The 22,267-nt window shown below is 55.9% G+C and overlaps 1 protein-coding gene across 2 annotated transcripts in view; it reads left to right on the top strand.

Annotated features, from left to right (window-relative positions):
- CASTOR2 (cytosolic arginine sensor for mTORC1 subunit 2) overlaps positions 1-22,267 on the top strand; it is a 58,995-nt gene that overhangs the window by 26,588 nt on the left and 10,140 nt on the right. For both annotated transcript variants that reach the window (XM_079945724.1, XM_079945725.1), the window contains exons 2-6: positions 9,768-9,838; positions 19,297-19,490; positions 20,176-20,308; positions 20,825-20,948; positions 21,678-21,788. In XM_079945724.1, the coding sequence (XP_079801850.1) occupies positions 9,768-9,838; positions 19,297-19,490; positions 20,176-20,308; positions 20,825-20,948; positions 21,678-21,788 (633 nt within the window). The remainder of the gene's footprint in view (positions 1-9,767; positions 9,839-19,296; positions 19,491-20,175; positions 20,309-20,824; positions 20,949-21,677; positions 21,789-22,267) is intronic.

Genomic DNA, 22,267 nt, shown 5'->3' on the forward strand with positions numbered 1-22,267 from the left:
GGGGAGGGATCAATTAGGAGTGTGCAATTAACATATACACACTTATATATATAAAACCAACAAGGATCTGCTGTGGAGCACAGAGAACTATACTCCATATCTTGTAATAACCTATAATGGAAGATGTAAAAAAAAAAGAATATATACATATATAGATGTATCATTGAATCACTTTGTTGTACACCTGAAACTAACACAACGTTGTAAATCAACTATACTCCAATATAAAATTTAAATTATTTTTTAAGTTTTTAAACGAAAAAAATAAGACCATCGGGGCTGGTGCTGTAACGGAGACCCAGAGCATTAGCCCTTTACACACAGCACCATCAGACTATTAAATAGAGACTGGACTGTGGGGACCAAGTTGGGGATCGAATATACATCTCTTGAGCCCAAGTGAGCCCCCAAATCACTGACCAGCCAAGACCAAATACAGTGACCCAAATGGGAGTGAGTTGTCGCCCTGGGACCAGTCCTGTCCGTTCATCTAGGACTCTAGGCTGACTCTGGCTCCTGGACCCTTCTCAGGCCACCTCCTCTGGGTAGCCCTTGAACTGCAGCGTTTCCTGCACCTTTTTACAGCCTAGCAGCCTACCCTGCCTCCTGTTCTGTGGCTGTGTCCCTTCTGCCAGACCCCAGTCCCAATCACCTGCAGCCCCTCATCCTTGCACCGGTGACCTCAGCTCAGGTTCGTAACCCTCACCCATCGTGTGTCTTTGCACGGCTCACCTTTATGCATTTAACTAACTAGCTAATGTCAGTAGTGTAATCAGCACATGCAAAGCCAGAGCAAAAGTAGGATGGAGACGATACCCTCCATGTAACCAGAGGTCTTCCCCGCCCGTCCCCAAACCCCAGGTAATGTGTTCTATTCCCTGGCTTCCTTTCTATGTAGTAACATTGCAACTCCGTGGAGTCTTAAAGGTGTTGGGTTTTGTTGTCGTTGTTGTTGTTGTTTCGTCATAGCTGCTTTTAACTGTAAAAAGAATACCATGCTGGACATAACAGTTGGGGACTTATTTTTCCATCTGCTGTTATATTGCTGAGACTCATTCGGAGTTTTGCAAGTCCCTGTGGAGTGTTCATTTTGACTGTTGGGTAATATTCTTCTGTCATCATTTTCCTCCTCATCCAGTGATGGGAATCTGGGTTGCAGCCAGGTGTTTGTTACCAAGGACGGGCTGTTACCAATTCTCTCGTCTGTGTCTCCGGTTACCCATGTTTAAGACAGTGGATAGCTTCCAGGGGAAGAGCTGAGTCATAGGGAATATACCACAGGCCACACCTGCGCCCGGGCTGCCCCCCACCTTAGAGACCACACAGCACAGTGGTCCCAAGGTCATAACTGCCTTAACCTAACTGAGCGTCAGTGTTCCCGTCTATGAAACGGCAATCATTAATTACACTCCATGTTCATTCAGTTAACACAGATGACGCACAGACCCTCTTTCCTGTTCAAGGCATGGGGGATCTGGATGAGATAGACTCAGCTGTCTCCCAGGAGCAGGTGTCTCACCAGCAGAGATAGACCAGGAAGGGAAGCATCTCAGCACCTCAGTGGATGAGATCATTCGCTGGGGAGGTGATGGGCAGGTGAGGGTGAGCGTGCGCTGGGACAGGGGGCTTTGGCCCGCCCGGGGGACCTGGGCTGGGTTCGTGGGCCGCTGCGCGAGACTTGACTGTGCTGCTGGTAAGGGTTGGGGTGGAGACCATGAGCAATGGGGAGATCCGAAGTCAGGCAGAGACCCAGAGCCCACTGCAAGACCAAGCACTGCCTGGACAGGAATGCTGCCTTGGACATCCACTCAGTCCCCGGGCCAGCGCACTTCATCCAGTGGCCACACGTGCTGAGGCAGGGTCTTGAGCACTTGCACGTTTGTTCCACACCTCCTTAAATCCTAAATGACCCTGCAGGACAGGTATCTTCAAACCTCTCTCACAGATAAGGAACCTGGCGTGATTTGAGGACCAGTGAGTTGTTCCAGCCTCATCTTGGATAGGTGGCAAAAACCAGGACGCCCACGTGGGCCTTTTTCCATCTCAGTCCCTCCCAAGGAAGAAAGGGAACCACCAGCCAGCACCTCGTATACGCCCTGCACTTGGGAATGTGTTCACGCAGCAGGACGCTGCCCTTCCACAGACGGTGTTCCTACCCTGGCACGACCCTCTTGATGCCACCTGTCTTCCTCCAGGATGACCATCCTGAAGGAAGAGCCGTCCTGAAGTTCTCTGGGGCTTGTGCTTGGGCCTTCGGAGCAGGGCCAGGGAGCACCACAGTCCCTCACCAGGCACAGGTCTCCATGGAGGAAAGGACCAAAGCCCTGGGTCCGGGCCAGATTCAGAGGCGAGTAAATTCTGCCAGTGCAAGGCACCCCTTCTGCCCACTGACCTCTCTCCTGGTGCCGCTGATGAGAACGTGCCACAGAAGGCAACGGTTCCCTGCCTTGGCCTTGTGTTTCTCAGTGACCTCACCAGCCCCGATTTGTTGACTATTATTTCCTGGCCGTAAATGGAGGCATGCCCACCACTGCCGGCCTGGCCCAAGTCACCATTAGCTCTCACCAGCCTCCTTGGAGACGACGACTAGCCTCGTCACTGGTCTCTCGGCCCCACCCAGTCCTTACAGGGGCCACAGGCATCATCCCTCCCCCATGACGTCTGACGTCACCACCTGTCATTCCCCCTCCCCCACCACGTGGCCACTCTGGTGGCCCACTCCCAGCATGTACCCAGCATGTACCCACCTCAGGGCTTTGGGACAGCAACACGCCCGCTCTTCCAGCTTCTACAGGTCTCACAGGGAGCTTTCCTGCTCTTTTTTGTGTGTGTGTGGACACATGTACATAACACCAAGTACACCGTTTGAACCATTTCTAAGTGTATATCTCAGTGGTGTTAAATGCTCACATTCCCATTGTTCTGCACCCTTCACCACCATCACCATCCACTTCCAGAACTTTGCATCATCTCAGACTGAAAGTCTGCACCCTTTTACCAGTTGCTCCCCGTTCCCCTACCGCGCAACCCCTGGCAGCCACTCCCTGCTCTGCCTTAGATCGCAGATCCGCCTTTTTTAGTGGCTCTGCAGCCACACCACCGTCTGACTCACTACTTTATTTATCCAGCCCCCATGGAAGTTCTAACTGTCCAGTTATTTAAGGTGTGTCTCCGGCACCTGAAGCAGCGCCTTTGTACATTAAAGGCACTTAACGATTTGTGATGACCGAGTGATCCAGCCGCTTTCGCCTGGGTCACAGGGGCTTTATCCAGACCTTAGCGATTCCTTTTGCCCTACCCAGCCCCTTTTTACAGTCCCGTCTGTGCGTGCCACCCTAGAATTTGCAAACACTGTTGCCCACGCTGTCCAATTCTCCTGGCCACCCAAGACATCAGCAGATTTTTTTCCATCTTAACAGAAAAAAGACATTCTTCGGGGTTGCCCTTCAAATCACAGAACGTGACGCAGGTTTTTTTTTCCTAACTAAAACTTGAAATGGCAGCTTCCAGTTGTTAAAAGATAGTAGAAATGAAATGTAGGTAACACGAAAGACCTATTGAAGATCCAGGAGAAGACCCAGCTGAAAAAGCCACGGCTGGCTAAGAGAAGAAAGCCTGACGCACACCCTCCTCCTGGTTGTCCTTGGGGAAGAAGAAGAGCCCAGGAAGGCGGGAGGCCACCACGCTCGCCCCAGAGCGCGTCTGCCACTCGCTGTATATTGTTCAAGGCTCCTGTGCTCTGCTGCAGGAACGCATCGGCGGGGCTGACAGAGGCAGGGGCGGGTGGTCCCCAAAAGTGGGTCAAACCCTGGCCCTTCCATCTCCTCACTGTGACACGCTGCAGAGGAAGATGTGGCTGAACCTCCCTCGTTGTAGACCGAGCAGGCTGCGCTCGGTGAGAAACACGCGTGGGTTTCCAGGCGCTGAAATTCAGAATGGGCATTCAGGGGCCCTGCTGGAACAAAGGAATAACGGGTTGCAAATAGCAACTGGAACATGCTGGAAACCTGTTCTCAGTCCTGTCTGCAAGGCCTGTCAGGTGTGTGTGAAGGCTCTGCGCTCATTTCATAGCCCGGCTGACCAGGCTCTAATTGCAAAGGGCTGCACTTGTTCTGTGGCCAGGCAACAGGGGACCTCAGCAGGGTCTGGCTGACACAGGGCACATTGTGACCCCACAGAAAACAGGGCCAGTCCCAGATGGGGTCCGGCCCACAAAGCTAGCTCCCACCTCCCAGAGACCCCGGTCTTCTGCACAAAGAGACTCCACATAAAGCCAACTTCTGCTGAGCCCTGACTATGTAAAGGGGTCCTTGTGGTGTCTGGGAAACAAGGAAGGGAGCGCAGGACAGCCTTGCGGGACCATCACCCAGCCAGCAGGTGAGTGGAGAAGGCGAGACGGATGCAGATAGGAGCTCCCACCCGATGGTGATGTGTCAGGACACCTCCCTGGCTCCCCCGATCTGGACAGTCCCTGTGCTCAGACGTGTCAAGTATCTGTGAAGATTCCTGAGGTCCCAGCATGGCATGTCGGGGAGCTGAGACCAGGGAGTTGAGACCAGGGAGCAGGTTTGGCTCCAACAGATGCACTGGGAATTTCAGGCTGAGTCAATGTCTTCCATCATAAACCATCATCTCGTCACTGGCCACCTGGTGGGAGCTGGGCTCCTGGGAAGATGCATGGAGACTCTTCAGCCAAAGCTTGTTGCTTGGCGTCAATGTGTAAGAACCAGTGTTTCAAGGAATCAGAGACCAGCGCTCCACAGAACCTTGGAGGTGGCTTAATCTATCCTCTCCATTGAGGCAGCATCACCGCTGCAGCCCACCTGCCTGGGGCTCAGCCCCTCAGACAACTGACGTCTCACCACCTCTCAAGACAGCCCGTTGGTCTCTGTAGCCCGTTTGGCTTTAGAGCTTTTCTTACTGGGAATGCAAGCCGGCCTCCCCATGGTCCTCCACTTCAGCTGCCTCTGTCCTCCAAGAAGGAAAAATAGCCAACATATTGAGTGCTTACCGTAGTCATGCTGGGCATTTATTCTTCAACCACAACCCTATGAAGGAGATATTAAATATTTTCATCTCATTGTACACATGAGAAAACCGAGGCACAGAGAGGTTAAGTAACTTGCCTAAGGTCACACAGCCATAAGCAGCAGCATTACTTCCATCCCATGGTCCACAACAGCCATAGAGGTTTAAAGATGGTGGCTGGAATCTTCCCCCAGGCTGAAGGGATTTCAGTGTAAAGTCCCCTCGCTTTCCTCTGGGCATGTGTGGGCCGTGAGGATCTGAACAGGCGCAGACTTTCTGGTATGGCCTCCAGTACTATCCAGCACCCGTACTCTGTGCACAGAGCCCAAGGATGCATTGGCGCCCCCTGGACAGGGGACTTGGATGATTCTTTTATTTATTTATTTATTTATTTTATTTTATTTATGCTGAGGCTCCAGAGCGCAGGCTCAGTAGTTGTGGCGCACAGGCTTAGTTGCTCCACAGCATGTGGGATCCTCCCGGACCAGGGATCGAACCCATGTCGCCTGCATTGGCAGGCAGACTCTCAACCACTGCGCCACCAGGGAAGTCGGACTTGCATGACTCTTGGGGTATGTCCTGAACCACAGTGAACTGGGGCTCTCCCAGAGCTGCTGTTCCCCAGTCTCCCTACTTCATTGTCCAGGACTCTAGAGTTTTGTATCCTGTCTATCTGATTGCGCCAGCAGGACCTGCTGGTCAGCCATCACACACAGTTGCACAGGTTGTGCACTGCCCAACTCTAAGGCCACTCTTTACACAGACTGTGCAATGAATGAGCCCTCCCCACCAGAGTTGTGATGTACCACCTGCCCAGCTGCCTGGGCAGCAGATGTGTCTTGGGTTCTGATCAGAGCTAGTTGGGATTTTTGCCTGCCCTTGAAAAGCATTTTCCAAACAGACTCAATGGTTCTGGGATCATCTCTCCGTGCCTTGTCAGCCAGGCCCCTTGAGGTCCACCTCGCTATGGCGCTGACAGGGTTCCATGTGGCCTGTGCCCTCCCTGCCCAAACCGGAGCTGGATGGAAACTAGTCCACCTTGAACCTGTCGCTCATTGTACAGAGGAATGAAGCAGCCCAGGGTTCACCATTCCCAGGTGCCAGGTTGGGACTGGAACCCAGGTCTCTTGACCCCAGGCTCTTGGTCCTCTTCCCGCACTCCCAGACTGCTTTCTCTAACCCTGTTGTTTCATCCTGTTTCTAAGCACCATGCGGGCGTCTAGAGGGCAAACACTTCTCCTCCTCCCCGGGTTTCCCAACAGCACTCAGCAGCAGGCTGGGTAATTGCTGGGTTTCGGTCCTCTCTCCAGCTCCTTGTAGACAAAGTACAGAGAGGCCACGAACACTGGGGCCCGGCATCTGGGGTGTTGATCTAGCCACGGCTCAGTAGAGAGCGTGAAGTTGGGACTGGAGACTTGAGCGCCTCCCGGAGAGGGGGCAAGTCAAGGCAGTGCCACACAGGGGCAAGCAGTGTTTGCTCTGATTGGGGCTCCTCTGGCTTTGGGGGTAGGCATGTGGCCACAGTTCACTCTTTTGCTCATCAGACTTTGAGTGTTGTTTCTCTGTCCAGCCAGTGTCAGGTACAAGGTGTGTGTACAGAGAACCCACCGTCCTTGCCTGTGAGAGTTTATGGTCCACTGGGGGAAACAAGTATTACCTGTAATAGCGTGTGGAAAGCACTCAGGACCATCATGTGCAGTTGTTCAGGTTGTACACAGCCCAACTCTAAGGGCATCTTACACATACACTGTGAGATAAATGAACTGTCCCTTTGAGGTGTGATGTACCACCAAGCCCAGCTGTCCACAGTGGCTTTAACATCCAGACAGGATCACCCGTGTGGTAGGAAGTGAGAGAGAAGAGGTGGTGGGGCCAATCAGAAAAGGTTTCACCCCGAAGAAAACGCTTAAACTGGGTCTTGAAGGGTGAGTGGCATGTCTCCAGCCAAAGAAGAGGGAAGGGGGTGCCGGGCAGTGGAAAGAGTATTTGTCCACCTTTGGGGGCGTGAGACAAGGAGGCAGGCAAGAGTGGGGGAGTGAGGCAAGGGGAGGCTTCTAGGCAAGCGCTCACGTGGAGGGGGTGATGGAGAGAGGGGAAAACAGATCTCAGAGCGACTTGGGAGGTAAGATGGGGTGAGTTCAGAGATGTGTAGGACTTGAGGGGGTCAAGTTAGGAGAGCAGGAGGCCCGCTCCCGAGTGTGTGACCAGAGCAGTAGCTGCAGGTCCCTCCGACTGACTCGCCCTCCTGGAGGCCTGCCCACGCCAAGGCGCACATTCCGAGATAATAGCTGGCACTCGGCCCCTGGAGACGGTCACATCAACAGCGTAGTCATACCCCATCGGCAGCAGAGGCCGATGTTGCCTTCTGCCGGTGTTTATGCCCTCCAGGGCCATTTATATGGTCTATTCCTGGAGCATCCCTCACCCCCGAGAGGGCACAGGGAGCAAGTACCACATCTGTTTGCCTTCTCAAGGCTCTGGGATGACTGGGTGGCCACTCCCCCCACCCAGGGAGTCCTTGCTTGTGGCAATTTGGTGATTGGCGGTGGGGGTGGGGTGGGGCGGGCTTCTGAGGCTCGCTCTTAGCACACAGGGGTCCCCAAGGAGGAGCTAGGCCAGACCAGTGGTTGCCATTCACTAAGTGATAATTTGCCATTGTCGCCCAGCAGTTATAGATTTCATTTGTCCGGGCAGGAGTTGCAAATTGGATATGGGACAGGCAGGGACAGAGATGTAATTTGAAAACCAAAGAGCTGGAGGGAAATTGAAGAGTGTGTTGCTGCTGGTTGAGCAGAGTGTTGGGGCGGGGGGGGCGGCGTGGCGGGGGAACGCCACCTTGTTCACAACTCCGGCGAAGCATTTTCCTTGAAGTCGGGTTCACCGAGGTATAAGTCACATATACAGTAGAAGCTGCCCCTTTTAGGGTACAGTCCTTCGGGTTGTGACAAATGTATATCATCTTGTCACCACCACCGTCAAGAACCAAACACCTCCTTCACCCCAGAAGTTCGCCAGTGGCCCTCAAATGTCGGCCCCAACCCAACCCCTGGCAACCAGGAATCTGTTCTCCATCCTTACAGTGTAGCCTCTTCCAGCATGTCACATAAATGGCATCACATAGTACGTCTCCTGTTGAGTCTGGCTGTAACTTAGCAAAATGCCCCTGAGATTCGTCCACATGGTTGCAAGAATCAGTAATTCAGTCCTTTCCGTTGCTGACCAGTATTCCCTGGTGTGGATGTGCCACAGTTTACCCAGTTCTCCGGCTGAAGGGAGGACGTTTGGGTTGTTTCCAGTTCGTGGCGATTACAGATAAAAGCTGTAAACATTTGCATACCGGCCTTTGTGGGGCCGTATGTTTTCATTTCCCTTGACTAAATACCCAGGAGCAGGGTTGCCAGTGGGCATGTAGGTTTCACTCTGTAGAAACCTGACAAACCATCTTCCAAACGGCTGCACCCTTTTGCAGTCCTACCGGTTCCAGCTGATCTCACTACTTGTGGAAATCTAAAGAATAAAGTGAAAAGGGTGCTGCGGGGCTTCTGTGGATAAGGCTTCCGTGTGGCAGGATGGCTGCCAGGAGAGGGGAGCCGGGGGGCAGAGATCCGCAGACATTCCGGCCACCCCCATCCCCGGCAACACTGCATCCTCTTCAGGATCGCTTTCCCATTTTAATCTTCGTAGAAGTGCTGTTCGGGCCCTTGCCAGGCTTACTCGTTGGGCCTCCTTCTGTCACGGCTTCCTGTGATGGATGGGTTTTACACAGCGGGCATGGAGCCCGAGCTGAGCCCCGTACTTGAGATCAGCGACACCAGATAAATCAATGACCGTGGGCAGTTCCCTGCCCGCCGCTGCCTGTGCGTGCCGTCTCTCCCTGCAGCTGCGCCTGGGGTGTTCTGGGGGCCAGTCTAGCTGGATGGGGGACAGGGAGACGGGCGTTGAGGGGGTGGTAAGCCCCTCAGCTGGAGACAGCCTCAAAGCCCAGCCCAAGGGCTGTCTGGACACGTAGCCCAGCGTGTCTGCCAGGTGCCAAGAGCGTGCTCAGGGCTGAGACCGGCAGGGATGAGTTACAGACGGACCCAGTGATTGCCAGACCCTCCCTGGCCTTGGGAAATTGATGGTCCCATTTGGGGGAGGAAATGAGCAACTTACACCCCAGGCTAAGCAGTATTACCAAAGGCAGCATGTGGCAGTTCAGGGATCCCTGCCACACAATGGCACAGACAGCCACGCCCCTCTCTCCTGCAAGGGAAAAAAGTACCCTAAAGGCTGGGCTGTCGGTTGGGTGATGCGAATTAGGCCGTAAATGACTGTGGGAGCTCTCGAGTTGGTGCGGAGAGGGGCCAGGACCATGGGCCGGGGACACGACACGGCGACAGAGGCCTCAAGGTCAGAATGTGTGTGGGGAGCGGAGGACACGGAAAACACAGTTCATCTGCATGCGCCCTGCCAGAGCTGCCCTTGGGCCTGTAGGGGACCCTGGAGGCTGACCGGCTCAGGGGTCCTCAAAGATCGGGGGGTGCAGAGGAAACCATCAGCGTCCCTAGGCCTCTCTGAGTCCTCCTGAGTCAAAACTGAGGCAGTGGAGGGAGAAATACGTAGCCCCCAAGCAGGCTGGGGCAGAGCTCTGGGTAAACCGGGTCACGGCGTTGGGAGAGGGGGCGGGGGCTGAGGCGGGCGGCTGCCACAGGGTCTGCTGGGACTTACAATACCCCGTGTCTGTCTGTCCGTCCACCCAGGTGCAAGTTCTTCAGTCTGACCGAGACCCCGGAGGATTATACCATCATTGTCGATGAGGAGGGCTTCCTGGGTAAGTGCTTCTCTCCCCAGGGGCTTGGCTGGACTGGGGCCGGCAGTCGGTGCCGGCTGCCCGCCCCCCTCCCCTTGTTTCTGTCCCCACCTGCTGGTGGCAGAGCTTCCTCCTGTCCTGTGTTCTGGCTGATCCCCTCCCTTTCTGCTCTCGAGACTTCTTCCCAGGAAAGGCCCCAGAGCTGAAAGGGGGCGGTGCCTCCCCAGCCAGGAGCTAAAGCAACCAGGAAGGCAGGGGGCATGTTCTCTGGGACTCCTGCCGCGAGGGAGGCGCTTTCAAAACATCTTCAGTCCTTGTTCGAACAGGAACTTGCCCCAGTCACCATCCTTTTATGATTTTATCTTCCTTCCATCTTTTAAATCGAGATAGAATTCACGTACCAGAGAGTGCGTCATTTTAAAATGTACAGCAGTTCCGTGGTCTTTGATATTCCCAAGGTTGTGCAGCCGTCACCACTATCCGGTTCCAGAACACTTCCGTCACCCCAGAAAGAAGCCCTGTCCCCTCATCCTCCACATCCTTTTAGTTTTATGATTGAAGTTCGTTACGTTTGTCCGGCTCTAAAGTAACAGTGAGTGTTCATTGGTGGCGAGTGCTGACCGATACGTATTACTTGATGCGAAGGTGTTGTGCTTCTCCTGTGATTATCAATGAGGAACTGAGAGTGGAGGCGGGGAGTCGTGGGTCCAGACTCACCAGCAGAGGAGCTGGGCCCCCTGAGAGCTGGTGGTCATTCAGAACTGCTAAGTTAGAGTCTTCCGAACATGTAGAGAGGGCAACAAATCCAACAGTTTTTAAAACCCTAGCCCTACCCACAAGACAGCTACTGGTCACTTTTTTTGTGGTTTTCTTTCCAACTTTTCTCAGGCGGTCTGTTTAATTTATAGAAATGTTTTCACTTCACATAACAACAAAATATGCTGTGATATCACAGCCTTTCAGCAGCAGCCCTGGTTCCTTGCCCAGGCCCCTACGGTTGGAGCTGAAGTTATTTTCATTGTCCTCCAATGAGAAATTTATAAACTCTGTCAGTGCATAACATGTATTCTTAGGCAGGTTGATTCCCAAAACAGAGTCTGAGAAATGGCATTGTGGAGTCAGGAGTTGACTATTTTGTGGTTCCCGATGCGTATCGACCCTCTTTACTTTTACTGGTGAGAGAGTGAAGCCCCAGGAAGCGGCTTCCCAGCTACGCCCTGTTGTCCTCGCACGCACGTGGTCTAGGGCACTGAGTCAGTATTGGGGACTGGGCTCGGCGCCCCACATCCTACGGGCCCCCATGCCTCCAAGGGGGGGCGGCTGTGTGGCCAGAGCAGGAATGGGGCAGACCCCACTGGAGGCCCTGCCCCTTCGCCAAGGACACCTGTGTCGTCAGTCACTCATTCATTCATTCATCAGAATTTTCTTTTCTTTTTTTTTAATATTTATTTATTCAGTTGCGCCAGGTCTTAGTTGCAGCAGTGGGCTCATTAGTTGCAGCAGGCGGGCTCCTCAGTTGTGGCTTGAGGGCTCCTTAGTTGTGGCATGCCAACTGTTAGTTGCCGCACACATGTGGGATCTAGTGCCCTGACCATTGGGAGTGTGGAGTCTTAGCCACTGCGCCACCAGGGAAGTCCCCCATCAGACATTTCCTGAGCCCAGGAACCACAGACCGGAATGTTGCCTTAGCCACAACTCACATGAAGAATGTCTGCTCAGGCAACCCAAGCACATGTTTATTTTCTCATGGGCATTCAGGCCTTTACACAGAACTGCTGAGAATCAGGGCGCCTCGGATGTAGAAGGAACACCCCCAGAGTGTCTGTTCTCTGGGAAGGGATATTCTATCTAATCCACCTCCCCAGACCAGTATCTCTGACTAACTGTCTACCTCTGAAGGCAGCAGGTAAGAAAACTCCTTGAGCAGGGAGAGCGGGAGGCTGCGGGACCTGGGGAGCCAGTTTTGCTGGTCCTGGAAGGCTGTGTTTGCAGGAACTGTCTGTAACCAGGGAGCTGTCCTTTGGCTGAGCTGAGTGTCGGGTTATTCTGAGCCAGCCCCGGGGTGGGGGGTGGGGCAGTATTTACTGAGCACCTGCTGCGTGCCATGCCGGCATCTTGCTGAGCCCCGGAATGAGAGACCCCACCTCCGACCTGCCAGCTAATTACACCATTAATTGTGGAGCTGCCATTGCGGTGGGTGCTGTGCAAGGAGGGTGTGGATGCTGCAAGAGCGAGTCACAGAGGACGCCCCGCCGTGCAGGAGACCCCACGGGAGAGGCCCTTGAAATAGGAAGCAAGACCAGAGCTGAGTCTTGGACCTCCACGCCCACCCCTCCGCCATTCAACATAGATTAACGCACTTTACCAGCCCTGCCGGTGCTTCTGTCTGCAGACACTGTGCTAAACACTGGAAACGGCTCTAATGGTCCTCACGTTATAGATGAAGAAGTTGAAGCACAGACACGTGGTGTGCAGCCTGCCCAGGGCCTCGCCACTGGTGTCATTTATGCATGTTTCCACGGGCCAGGCCCCGGACAGGGCAAGGCAGGGCAGACCAGGAGGTATAAGGACAGAGCCTCAGCTCCTGAGGGACTTACAGACCCTGAGGTTCCCTGGAACCGTAAACAATGGAGGCGAAGTCTCGATCTGCCTCTCCCTGAACCTGAGTGGCTGGAACGGAGCCGGCGACAAAGGGGTCATCGGCTTACTCTTCAGTACAGGGTAGGTAGGACGTGGGGAAGCAGGTTTAAATTATTAGCCCAGGAGGGGCCCAGCCGCTCCGTGACGTCTGAGCCAGGGTCTCACTTCCAGGCAGTGACTCCTGGTCAGCACGTCAGGCTGCTTGGATATCCATCGTTACCAGAGAAAAAACTGTGTACATAGATTTAAGTAGTAAGTCTCTCTCGCGCTTACACTGTGGAGCCGCAGGGGAAAACCATACAAAGTAAGACTCCCGTTCCCCCTCCGCCACTCTTAACGGTTAACTGGAGCCCAGCAGAGACATATCACCTCCTGGGATCATTCCAGTGGCCTGAAGGGTAAAGAGTGGAGACCCGTTTTACAGGTGACGAAGCCGCCATTTACGTGCCCAGAGTCGCCGTGAGTGACAGAGGGGCATTTGAAGCCGGAAGTGCTTTCAGGGTGGTTCCAGCCGAAATGAGGAGAAAGTGCTGCTGAGAAGTGGTGGTTCCCAGCAGACCAAGGTCACAGGAGCACCTGAGAAAAAGGGGGCAGGCCCAGGGCAGTCTGCTCTCAGAGGGCAGGATCTGGGGTGGGGTGGAGGCTCAGTGAGAGGTAGCGATGCTGAGTGCTACCCTCTCGCCTCGCTTCTAGGGGGGTTCTCTCAGGAGACTCCTCTTCGGAAGGGAGTCTGGTCTTGTGGCTGCCCCGGTGGGACCAGGGAGGGATGCTGGCTGTGTCACACCCTATGAAGGATGGTGCCCCGTCTCCCAGCTCTGCACATGTTGCTTCTCACCCAAGGGCTTCCCTTGGCCACTGTTGACATCAGCCAGGGTACATTGGTTATTGTTCGCCAACAGTTACCTCCATTGTGAAGCTTTTATGGTTAGAAACCAGCGGCTGTCTGCGATTCACGTGTACGTGAGATGCTGGACCTTTCCTGGGAGGGAGGGACAATCGTCAGTGACATTAACCAGGCAGCTCCTTGTTGGTTGTGGAATTTTAGAGACTCTTGGCTCAAGTGGATGCTGTGTGTCTGTGTGGCCAACAGAAGGGAGGTGCGTGTGTGTATTTTGAGCTCTTACATATTTAATGAGCACTTACTTTGTGCAATGCAAGGTGTTCTCAGGGACCCAAAATAATGGGAGCAGCAGCGCCTGCCCTGACCTCTGGGTAGTGAGCAGAATCCCAGGTTTGCGGTTAGAGGGGCCCAGTGCACATCGGGGGGCCCCCACCCGTCACAGTCCCCTTGTGTGTGTCAGTGTGATCTGCAGCACACTTGGTGCTTGGTGCCGTGATTGGTCGAAAGATGGAGGGAGGAGGATGTCGAGAGGTAACTCCTGGCCTCACCCAGGGCTGAGGGGAAGACCCAGCTTCTATCCAGCCTCTGCTACCTTCTGGGCAAGTGGCTCACTGACCTGGGGCCTCCGTGGCCTCGTCCCTAACACAGGATCACCTCCTTCCCTCCCTCCCAGTTCTGTAAGGTGTGTGTGTGGCCTTATGACAGGCATCAGGGAGTCACGTGCCACCTCCACTTTGCGTGTCCACCAGGGCAAACAGTGCAGTGCCCATCAGCACTCCCTGCATCTCCCGCCTAGCTCTGAGCTCCTAACTTACTAATTCAGTAGTACCCCCAGCAGGGGTCCCCTCTGCACGAGGTCCAGGTCAGTGAAGGAGCTGGGATCCCAGTCGGGGCCAGTTCTTCACTGTGCCCTGAAGCCGACCCCTCCCTCCCGGTGAGCACTGATGGAGGATGACGCACACCTGCCTCTGGAGCGTCTCCCGCATTGTGTAGAATAACAGACTGGCAGCTCAGCCTGGAGCTGAGATTACATCTCCCGGGATGGGAGGAGGGGTGGACCTTGAGGATGGGGTGCCTGCTGCAGGGAGGGCTGCTTCCCTGGAGAGTCCCCCGCATCACTCCCATGACACCTCAGCTCCTGCCCGCCCACCCGCTTCCCTCGACCTCTCCAGGGCTGCCTCGTGGCAAAGTCCTTCCCACGAGGTCTCCACATTCTACACCCCCAGGTGTGGATATCTCGCCGTGTTGACCTGTAGTGCACATGCTTCTTATCTTTTCATTCCACTCAGTATAATTTCCCAGGATCAGATAGCCTTCAAAAGTGTGTTTTCCCGATACCCTTTGTATTTTGACAGTTTTCAGACTTGTACAACCGTTGAGAGCCTACAATTAACACCCCTGTTCCCTCCACCTGAAACTAGACTTGCCGGCTGGTCACCTTTGAGGACAACTGTTTTCACTTCTTGTCCATAAACAGTGCACACATACATTTATTATTTAATGGACCACTTGAAACTAAGACCTCAGGACAGCTCACCCTGAATACCTGAGCCTGTATCAGCTGAGAATAAAAGCCCTCTCCTACTTACCACACCTACAGAATGAGACCTTAATTGCAGAATTCATACCTACCATAAATTTTATATTCTGATTTCCTTCATGACTGGGAAATGTGTTTCATAGCCGAAAAACCTGTTTTTTAAACAGACGCATCGTATTCTGTCGCAGATGAACTGTGGTTCGTCTGCCCGGCCCTGGCGTTGACTTTTTTGGTAGCTCCCAGGTCTTTGTCTTAAATCCTTTTGGGTTGAACGTTCATACCCATAACTCTTTCTTTGTCCCATGTGTAACTACTCCTTTACAGTGAAACTGTACATGTTTAAACTCTTGATACATTTTTCCCCAACTTCTGTCCAGAAACCAACAGAACTCCCAGCAGCAGCGTTATAACAGAAAGGCTTTGGCACTTGGCAAGCCCTCGGACGCCAGGCACTTAGCTACGCACTCGATGGGGATTATCCCATTAAATCCTCCAAGCGTCTTCTGGAGTCTATCCTGATTTCATCAGCCCAACATTTGAAAACTAAGAAACCAAGAGGTGGTGATTTCGTTCAGAGTCACACAGCCAGGACACAACCCGCCCACCTGACCCCAGGACTCGTGACCCCGCTGCAGGCAGGGTGGGAGAAGCCTGACAAACTCTCCCACTTAGCACAGGGAACCACAGGGCCTGCACCCGGAAACGGGGGACTCCTGGGGAGGTAGGGTGGGCTCCCAGCAACAGAGCTGCCGACTTGCTTTCTGGGAGGTGGCAGGCGTCCTCAGCGACCCGCCAGGGAGCGTCCTCAGCGACCCGCCAGGGAGCGTCCTCAGCTCTGATGGGCTATCTTTAGGGTCCTGGACGATGGGCAGTGACAGTATTAATAACCCCTTTCAGTCTTGGAATGTGTCTACTTTTCCTCTAGGGAAGAGCAAGCTGGCTCCCTCCTGGCAGCTCCTGGCAGCCCAGCCCCCAGCCCCGCAGCGGCACCTCGGGCACCCTGAGGCTTGGCCTGGGTGACGATGGGACCAGGCAGGCCTTCCCTTGCCCCCGAGTGCCAGGGCAGCATTTGGGGTCCCTGGGGCCAGAAGCAGCGAGCACTGTGGTCTCCAGCTGCTTTGCTGCTCTGACAAAGCTCACGCTTCTGGAAGCTTCAGAGAGGTGACCACTGACCCAGGGCTGACCTCCCTCTCAGTCCGGGCCTGCTGCTTGAAGCACCTCAGTGGGTTCCATCCAGGACTGAGAGCCGGGACCGGCGGGCAGACCCACCCCCGCTCACCGGCCGCCCAAACCCTGAGTAGCGTTTGGATTGAGCTGAACTCCTCTGGGCAGTGGCAGCCTGCAGGCTGCCCACCATCCCCCACCCGCCCACTTCTGTCCCCATTTCCGGTCGGCCTCAGGCCTGGGCTTCTCCGCGGGACCCGTCCAAACCCGCTGAGAGACTCCTCGGAGCAGAGCCTTGGTACCCTAGCACCCCCTAAAAATGCACATACCCCAGCGCTTTGCAGACTTGGAGGGAATGGCCTTCACCACTGTATCAGCAGCAGCTTCCCAGCAGCCTCTGCTGCAGAGGACGGAGCCAGGGTTAGAGTTTGTCACTGTCTGAGCCCAAAGCCTGTGTTCTTTGCCACCACCCTCACGTGCTCGCCGAGGACCCCACTGCTAAAGATCAGGCCCCACTGGATTGTGGAACTCAGGTGGGGGACAGAGGGCAGGCCTGAGGCTGGGGCAGCCGAGGCTCCACCTGCCAGGTGAAGGCCTTACAGGGCCAGTGGAACCACGGTGCCAGAATTGGGACATTGGAACCTCAGCTGCCCGGACCCCCCCGCCAACTTTACAGTCCTGAAGCTAATCCCTGCAAGAGGGGTTCTCGCGACACCCCACCACGGGCTGGTGGCGGGACGGGTCTGGACAGACGTGCCACGGTGCCAGAATGAGGTGCCCTCCCCATTTACTGCACTGTGACCTTGAGTCAGTCAGCTTCCCTCTCCGGGCCTCAGTTTCCTATTCTGTGAAATGGGGCAGGGACTGACTTCTGAGCCAGGTCTATAAGCAAATGGACAGCGTTCTGCGCTGCTGGACTAAGAATTCAGAGAAGTTGGCAGTGTCTGGGGGTGACACTGGCTCCCCCGGGGCCCTCTGCCTGATCCTGGGAAGCCGGGTACAGGAGCGTGGGATGATGTCGAAGGCCGCCCTCCACCTGGGGTCTGGCAGTGTGACCAAGCCCTGACCACAGAGACTGAGCTGGGGTGGGGGCGCGCGGCGGGAGCAGAGAAGGTCGATGGGTGGGAACAGGGGCCCGGGCAGAGCAGAGGGGCGGGGACAGCTGCCACGTCCCTCCTCATCCATTCTTCTGGAGCCTCCGTGTGCCAGGCGCTGAGAATAGCAGAAAACAAAGCCCCAGGGCACTGGCGTGCCAGTGAGGCCAATTGTAGACTTGAACTGGCCGCTCACCCCACGCGGCCATGGGAATTTAAAGGAACCAAAATTAAATGCAACTTAAAATTGTATTTCTTCTGTAGCACTGACCACATTTCAAGTGCTCCGTTACCACATGGGGTAAGTGGCTTTGGACGGCGGAGGTATAGACCATATCTATCATCCCAGAAAGCCCTCTGGGGCAATGCTGGTTCCCAGCGGCACGAGGACTTTGGCTTTTACTCCAGAGAACGTGGAAAGCCACTGGGCAGTTTTGAGTTGTGAGGAGCTTGGAACAGGCAGGCAGAGGCAGGTTCACAAACGCGGACATGGTCCTGATGTGTTAGTGTGCGGTGATGGAAAGGACCCCTCCAGAATTTTCCTAAGATGGCTTTTGGGGTTCTGCCCTACTGAAAAGTGAAATTAAAATTTTTTATTAAGTAATTTTATTTATTAGTATATTAAAATGGTGCTTCAGATGACAGACCATCAAGGCACCCTGGCCCTCGGTGGCTCCTGGGGCTGTCTTTGCTTAAGATGGCAGGGTTGGGGGCTCACAGCACTGCCCCCAGGAAATCCCCTCCATGGCCAGTTCCAGACCCCTTGGAATTTCAGAATTGAACTGGGACACTCAGTTCTGGGGAGCGTGTTTCCTCTGGCGGTCCTGGGGCTGAGAAGTCTCTCTTCTGACACCCCAGATGACAAGCGGAGAGACTAGATGTGGAAGCCTGAGATCAGGCTTTCCTCCTGCCTCCCCCACTCCCAAACCCCTTCCCTTCTCTGGGAAGCAGCCTACCTCTCCAGCCAGCCTGGCGGAGGACTGGCCCCTCTCAGCCAGCAGGGCCAATGGGCTCCGTAGGCTGTGGTTGCCATGACGACCTTAGCTGGGCAGGTAGGAGCCTGGTTGAGGCTTCCGGAGCCATCGTGCTGAGGCCAGCACAGCCCAACCCAGCTTCCCTCGGGCAGCATCATGATCATCGCAGCCCCCTTAACTCACCAGTATCCGGCCCCCTCTTCTTAGCGGCCCCCTTGCTGGGGACCTGGCCCTTCTTCCCATGTGGTGCCCAGCATCGAGCATAAGGGTCTGTTTGTAAGTCAGATCTGGGTTTGAATCCTGGCTCTGTTATTCCCTGTCTAAGTGATCTTGGGTAAGTCACCAGCCCCTCAGAGCTCTGGTTTGTCACATGTATGGGGTGAAATGACAGTCCTGGTACGGGGTGGGTTCGAGCAGGCGACTGTGATGCGTGGAGAGTTCCATGTGCAACCTGTGCTCTGTTCTGTGGCTGCCTGTCCATGCAGCCGTGCACATGTGTGTACCATGTCCCGTGCACAGTCTCCCCTGGGTACTCTTTCTGCAGGACGGGGTGGAAGGATGGTCTTTGTGAGCTAGTCAAGGAGACTGGGCGATCACTGCCGCTCTGAACCTCCCCAACCCTGCCCCTGCCGGTGCCCCCGCCCCCAGGATCCCCAGGCTCTCAGGAGGGACTTGGGTGACAGTCACTGCCCACTGGAAGGTGGCAACCTCAGGAGGCCTTCTGGAGCTGAATGTGCTTCCAGAGGAGCCTGAAGTACAGGTCTAACTGAAGCAGGGAGGAAAATCCCGGGCCCCCCACCCTGTCTTCTCCTGGCCTCCCCTCTACCCCCCAGCCCCTGGGAGGTTCCTGGGAACCCAGTTTGAGAACCATGGGACCCGGTCCACCGGTATAAGGTGGTAATGGCAGTACCTGGTACCCAGAAAGGTAGTGAAAACCAGAAATAACAAAACTGTTACTGCTGAGTATGCATCACTTCACAGCTGGGGAAACTGAGGCCCAGCACAGATAAACCCCTTGTTCCCATGGTCCCTGCCCTACTGAGCTGCTGGGCACATCCAGAGTCCTGTGAGAGCCTTCCCTGCTCGGTCCTCCCCGGATGGGACCTTTAAGGACGATCTCGGCCTCCTTTGACAGATGAGGGCGCTGAGGCCCAGAGGGCGGGCTGGCCGAGGTCACACATCTGGGGCCCATCAGTCATAAGCCGGCCTTCTGTGTCCCCCTCCAGAGCTGCCCTCCTCGGAACACCTGAGTGTGGCCGACGCCACCTGGCTGGCCCTCAACGTGGTGTCGGGTGGTGGCAGCTTCTCCAGCTCCCAGCCCATCGGTGTGACCAAGATCGCCAAGTCGGTCATCGCCCCGCTGGCCGACCAGAACATCTCTGTGTTCATGCTGTCCACCTACCAGACGGACTTCATCCTGGTGAGCAAGCTGCAGCCCACGCCCAGGCAACGTGGGCGCCCCCTCGGATGTGGTCTGCAGAGTTTGTGCCTCTCCCCGCCGGTTTCGTGATCAGCTCAGAGAGAGGTCAAGCGTACCTTAGGGTCATCAGTCCAGTGTCAGCATGGCCCTGGCTGGTCTAGTCCCACCCACTGCCTGCCCTTTGTGTGGACCATGCTGGGTTTAAGCTGGAGGCCAGGAAGTGAGTGCTGGGGGTGCGTGTGGGTGGGATGCCCCCCTCGCTGGATGTCTGGCTCCCCCAATCCCATACCCCTCCCCTGGGGTGGCAAGTGTGTCTGGCCATGGAGCCAGCGGCATTTCCTGGCTACCGTGTTATTCATGCTCTTCTCCCATAGGGCGTGGCCACCCTGGAGAGTCCTCCCAGGCCAGGGACAGGTGTGGCCACCACACACAAGAGGGAGTGGGGGAGTGGACCTGCACCTCCTAGCCCTCGGCACGGTGTCTGCTCCCCTCTGCATCCTCCCTGCTGCCCCTGGGGAGGCATGTGCCCCTGGTCCCAGGCTCCCGTCCCCAACCAGGACAGCGGGAGGCAAGGACAGGGGAAGCTCGTTCTGGGGACAGAATCTCAGAGTAAAGGGGCTGGTGGCCCCAGGCCCACTCCATCCGGGGACTATGGTACACTCCCTCTTTGACTCCCCGTCCCCAGGTGCGTGAGCGGGACCTGCCCTTCGTTACCCACACCTTGTCATCAGAGTTCACCATCCTGCGGGTCGTCAATGGCGAGACAGTGGCAGCCGAGAACCTCGGCATCACCAACGGCTTCGTGAAGCCCAAGATGGGTGAGTTGCGGGAGGGGGAGGGTTGTGCAGAGAGACCTCAAGAAATTACCAGGTCCTACCCAGGGCAGCCCCATTCTCAGAGCATCAGTTGAGGGCCAGGCATAACACGGTACCACAGTCCTGATCAGACTCTGTTCCCAAGGTCTAGCCAGGGCAGTGGATGTGGATGCAGCCAGCAATGGCCAGAGACCACTTCTGACCCAGTCCAGGCTATCAGGCCAGGCCTCCCAGAGGCAGTGACTCTCAAGCTGAAGCTTGGAGCACAAGTAGGAGCTAAGCCCGGTGGTGAAGGTTGGGAAGGGTGTTCCAGGCAGGCGGCGTGGCATGTGCAAAGGCCCGGGGGCCTGGGGGTGGGGCTGGAGGCTGGAGAAGCGCCGGGCCAGGTCTTGCAGGGCCTGCAGCCAGCCTCCCCAGAGCAGCTGCTGGCTGACCCCACCCCTCTTCCTGGGCCCTCTCCTGCCCCACGATGCTCCTCTCCTCCCGGCCTCAGCGCCCCTTGTCTTTGTGCTCTCACAGTCCAGAGGCCCGTCATCCACCCACTGTCCAGCCCGAGCAACAGGTTCTGTGTCACCAGCCTGGACCCGGACACACTGCCCGCTGTTGCCACACTCCTCATGGATGTCATGTTCTACTCCAACGGGTAGGGCCTCCTCGGGTGTGAGGGGCTGCTGGGTGGCCAAGGGGAGACACGGCTCTGTCTAGTAGCCCCAGTCTGAGGTGGGAGGCACAGACCTGCCCTGGGAGGTCGTTTGAGAAGCGAGACATGGCTGTACCCCAGATCCCCATTCTAAGAGGGAAGAATGGCATTCCTTGGGAACCCCAAAACCTGGTGAAGCCCTAGGCCCACATGTGGATATAATAAACACCCCACTGTCACCTGAGCCCCTAGGGCAAGCCCAGTCATCTGGAGAGCTGGGAACTCCGGTTTTTTCGTTTGCTGGGCGACAGCTTTGCAGTTTTCCGCAGGGCAGATTGTACGTTTTGGCCAGCACCAAGTGGAGCGGGGCCAGGGGCCAGTGAGCTGACAGTGACCATAGACTGTGCCCTGAGATGTGGGCCATCCCAGGGACAGAGAAGCCACCCCCAGGAAAGGGCAAGTGTAGCCTGTGCCGAGGGCGGGCTGGGACTCCAGAAACGCAAAGTGCGGCGCTCATCTCTGTGAGTGCCGTGGAATCGTCCACACCTCACAGATGCAGAGGCCGACGCAGGTAGTGCCTCAGGGTCCACCAGCAAGGCAGGATCAGAGCCAGGACTTGGCCCATGCTCTTCCCAACACCCCCAGACTGATGGGCGGGGCAGGGGGGCCTGATGGGGCTTGGGGTGCAGTGGGGGCCCCACTCCACCCCTCACCAGCTGCCCCGGCCCCCAGAGTGAAGGACCCCATGGCGGCCGGCGATGACTGTGGCCACATCCGCTTCTTCTCCTTCTCCCTCATCGAGGGCTACATCTCCCTGGTGATGGACGTGCAGACCCAGCAGAGGTGAGCCGGGCCCCGGCCTGGAGGCTTGTGATGGGCTTATCACCCACTCGGTCCTAATATGTCCCTACCCCAGCCCTTCATTGCAGGTGAGTGGCCCCGGCTCACAGATGACAGGCCACTCAGAGACAAAGGCCCCGGGTCATCCAGCGCCATCCAGTGCTGTTTGTCCCTCACCCCCCCACCCCTGTCTGGAGCTGGGGTGGGGGGGGGGTACCCTGCCCAGCCTGAGCAAAGGGGGCAGTTGTTCCAAAGCCCGGTCCCAACCTTGCCTTCCTGCTCCCCCTACCCGCCCCCAGATGAGGAAGATGCAGAGTGAGTGCGCTGAGGGCTTGGGAGAGTCCTTGGGGCCCCTGAGCTCAGGCCAGACACCCCCTTGCTCTGGCCCTACATCAGTGCCCAAGAACAGGGAATGCTCCAGGGAGGGCTGGCAGAGGGAGCACCGTTAATATCTGGGGATTAACTTCACTCGCTCCCTTTCA

The sequence above is a fragment of the Stenella coeruleoalba genome (assembly GCF_951394435.1).
Source record: "Stenella coeruleoalba genome assembly, chromosome: 15".
NCBI classification, from domain to species: Eukaryota; Metazoa; Chordata; class Mammalia; order Artiodactyla; family Delphinidae; genus Stenella; species Stenella coeruleoalba.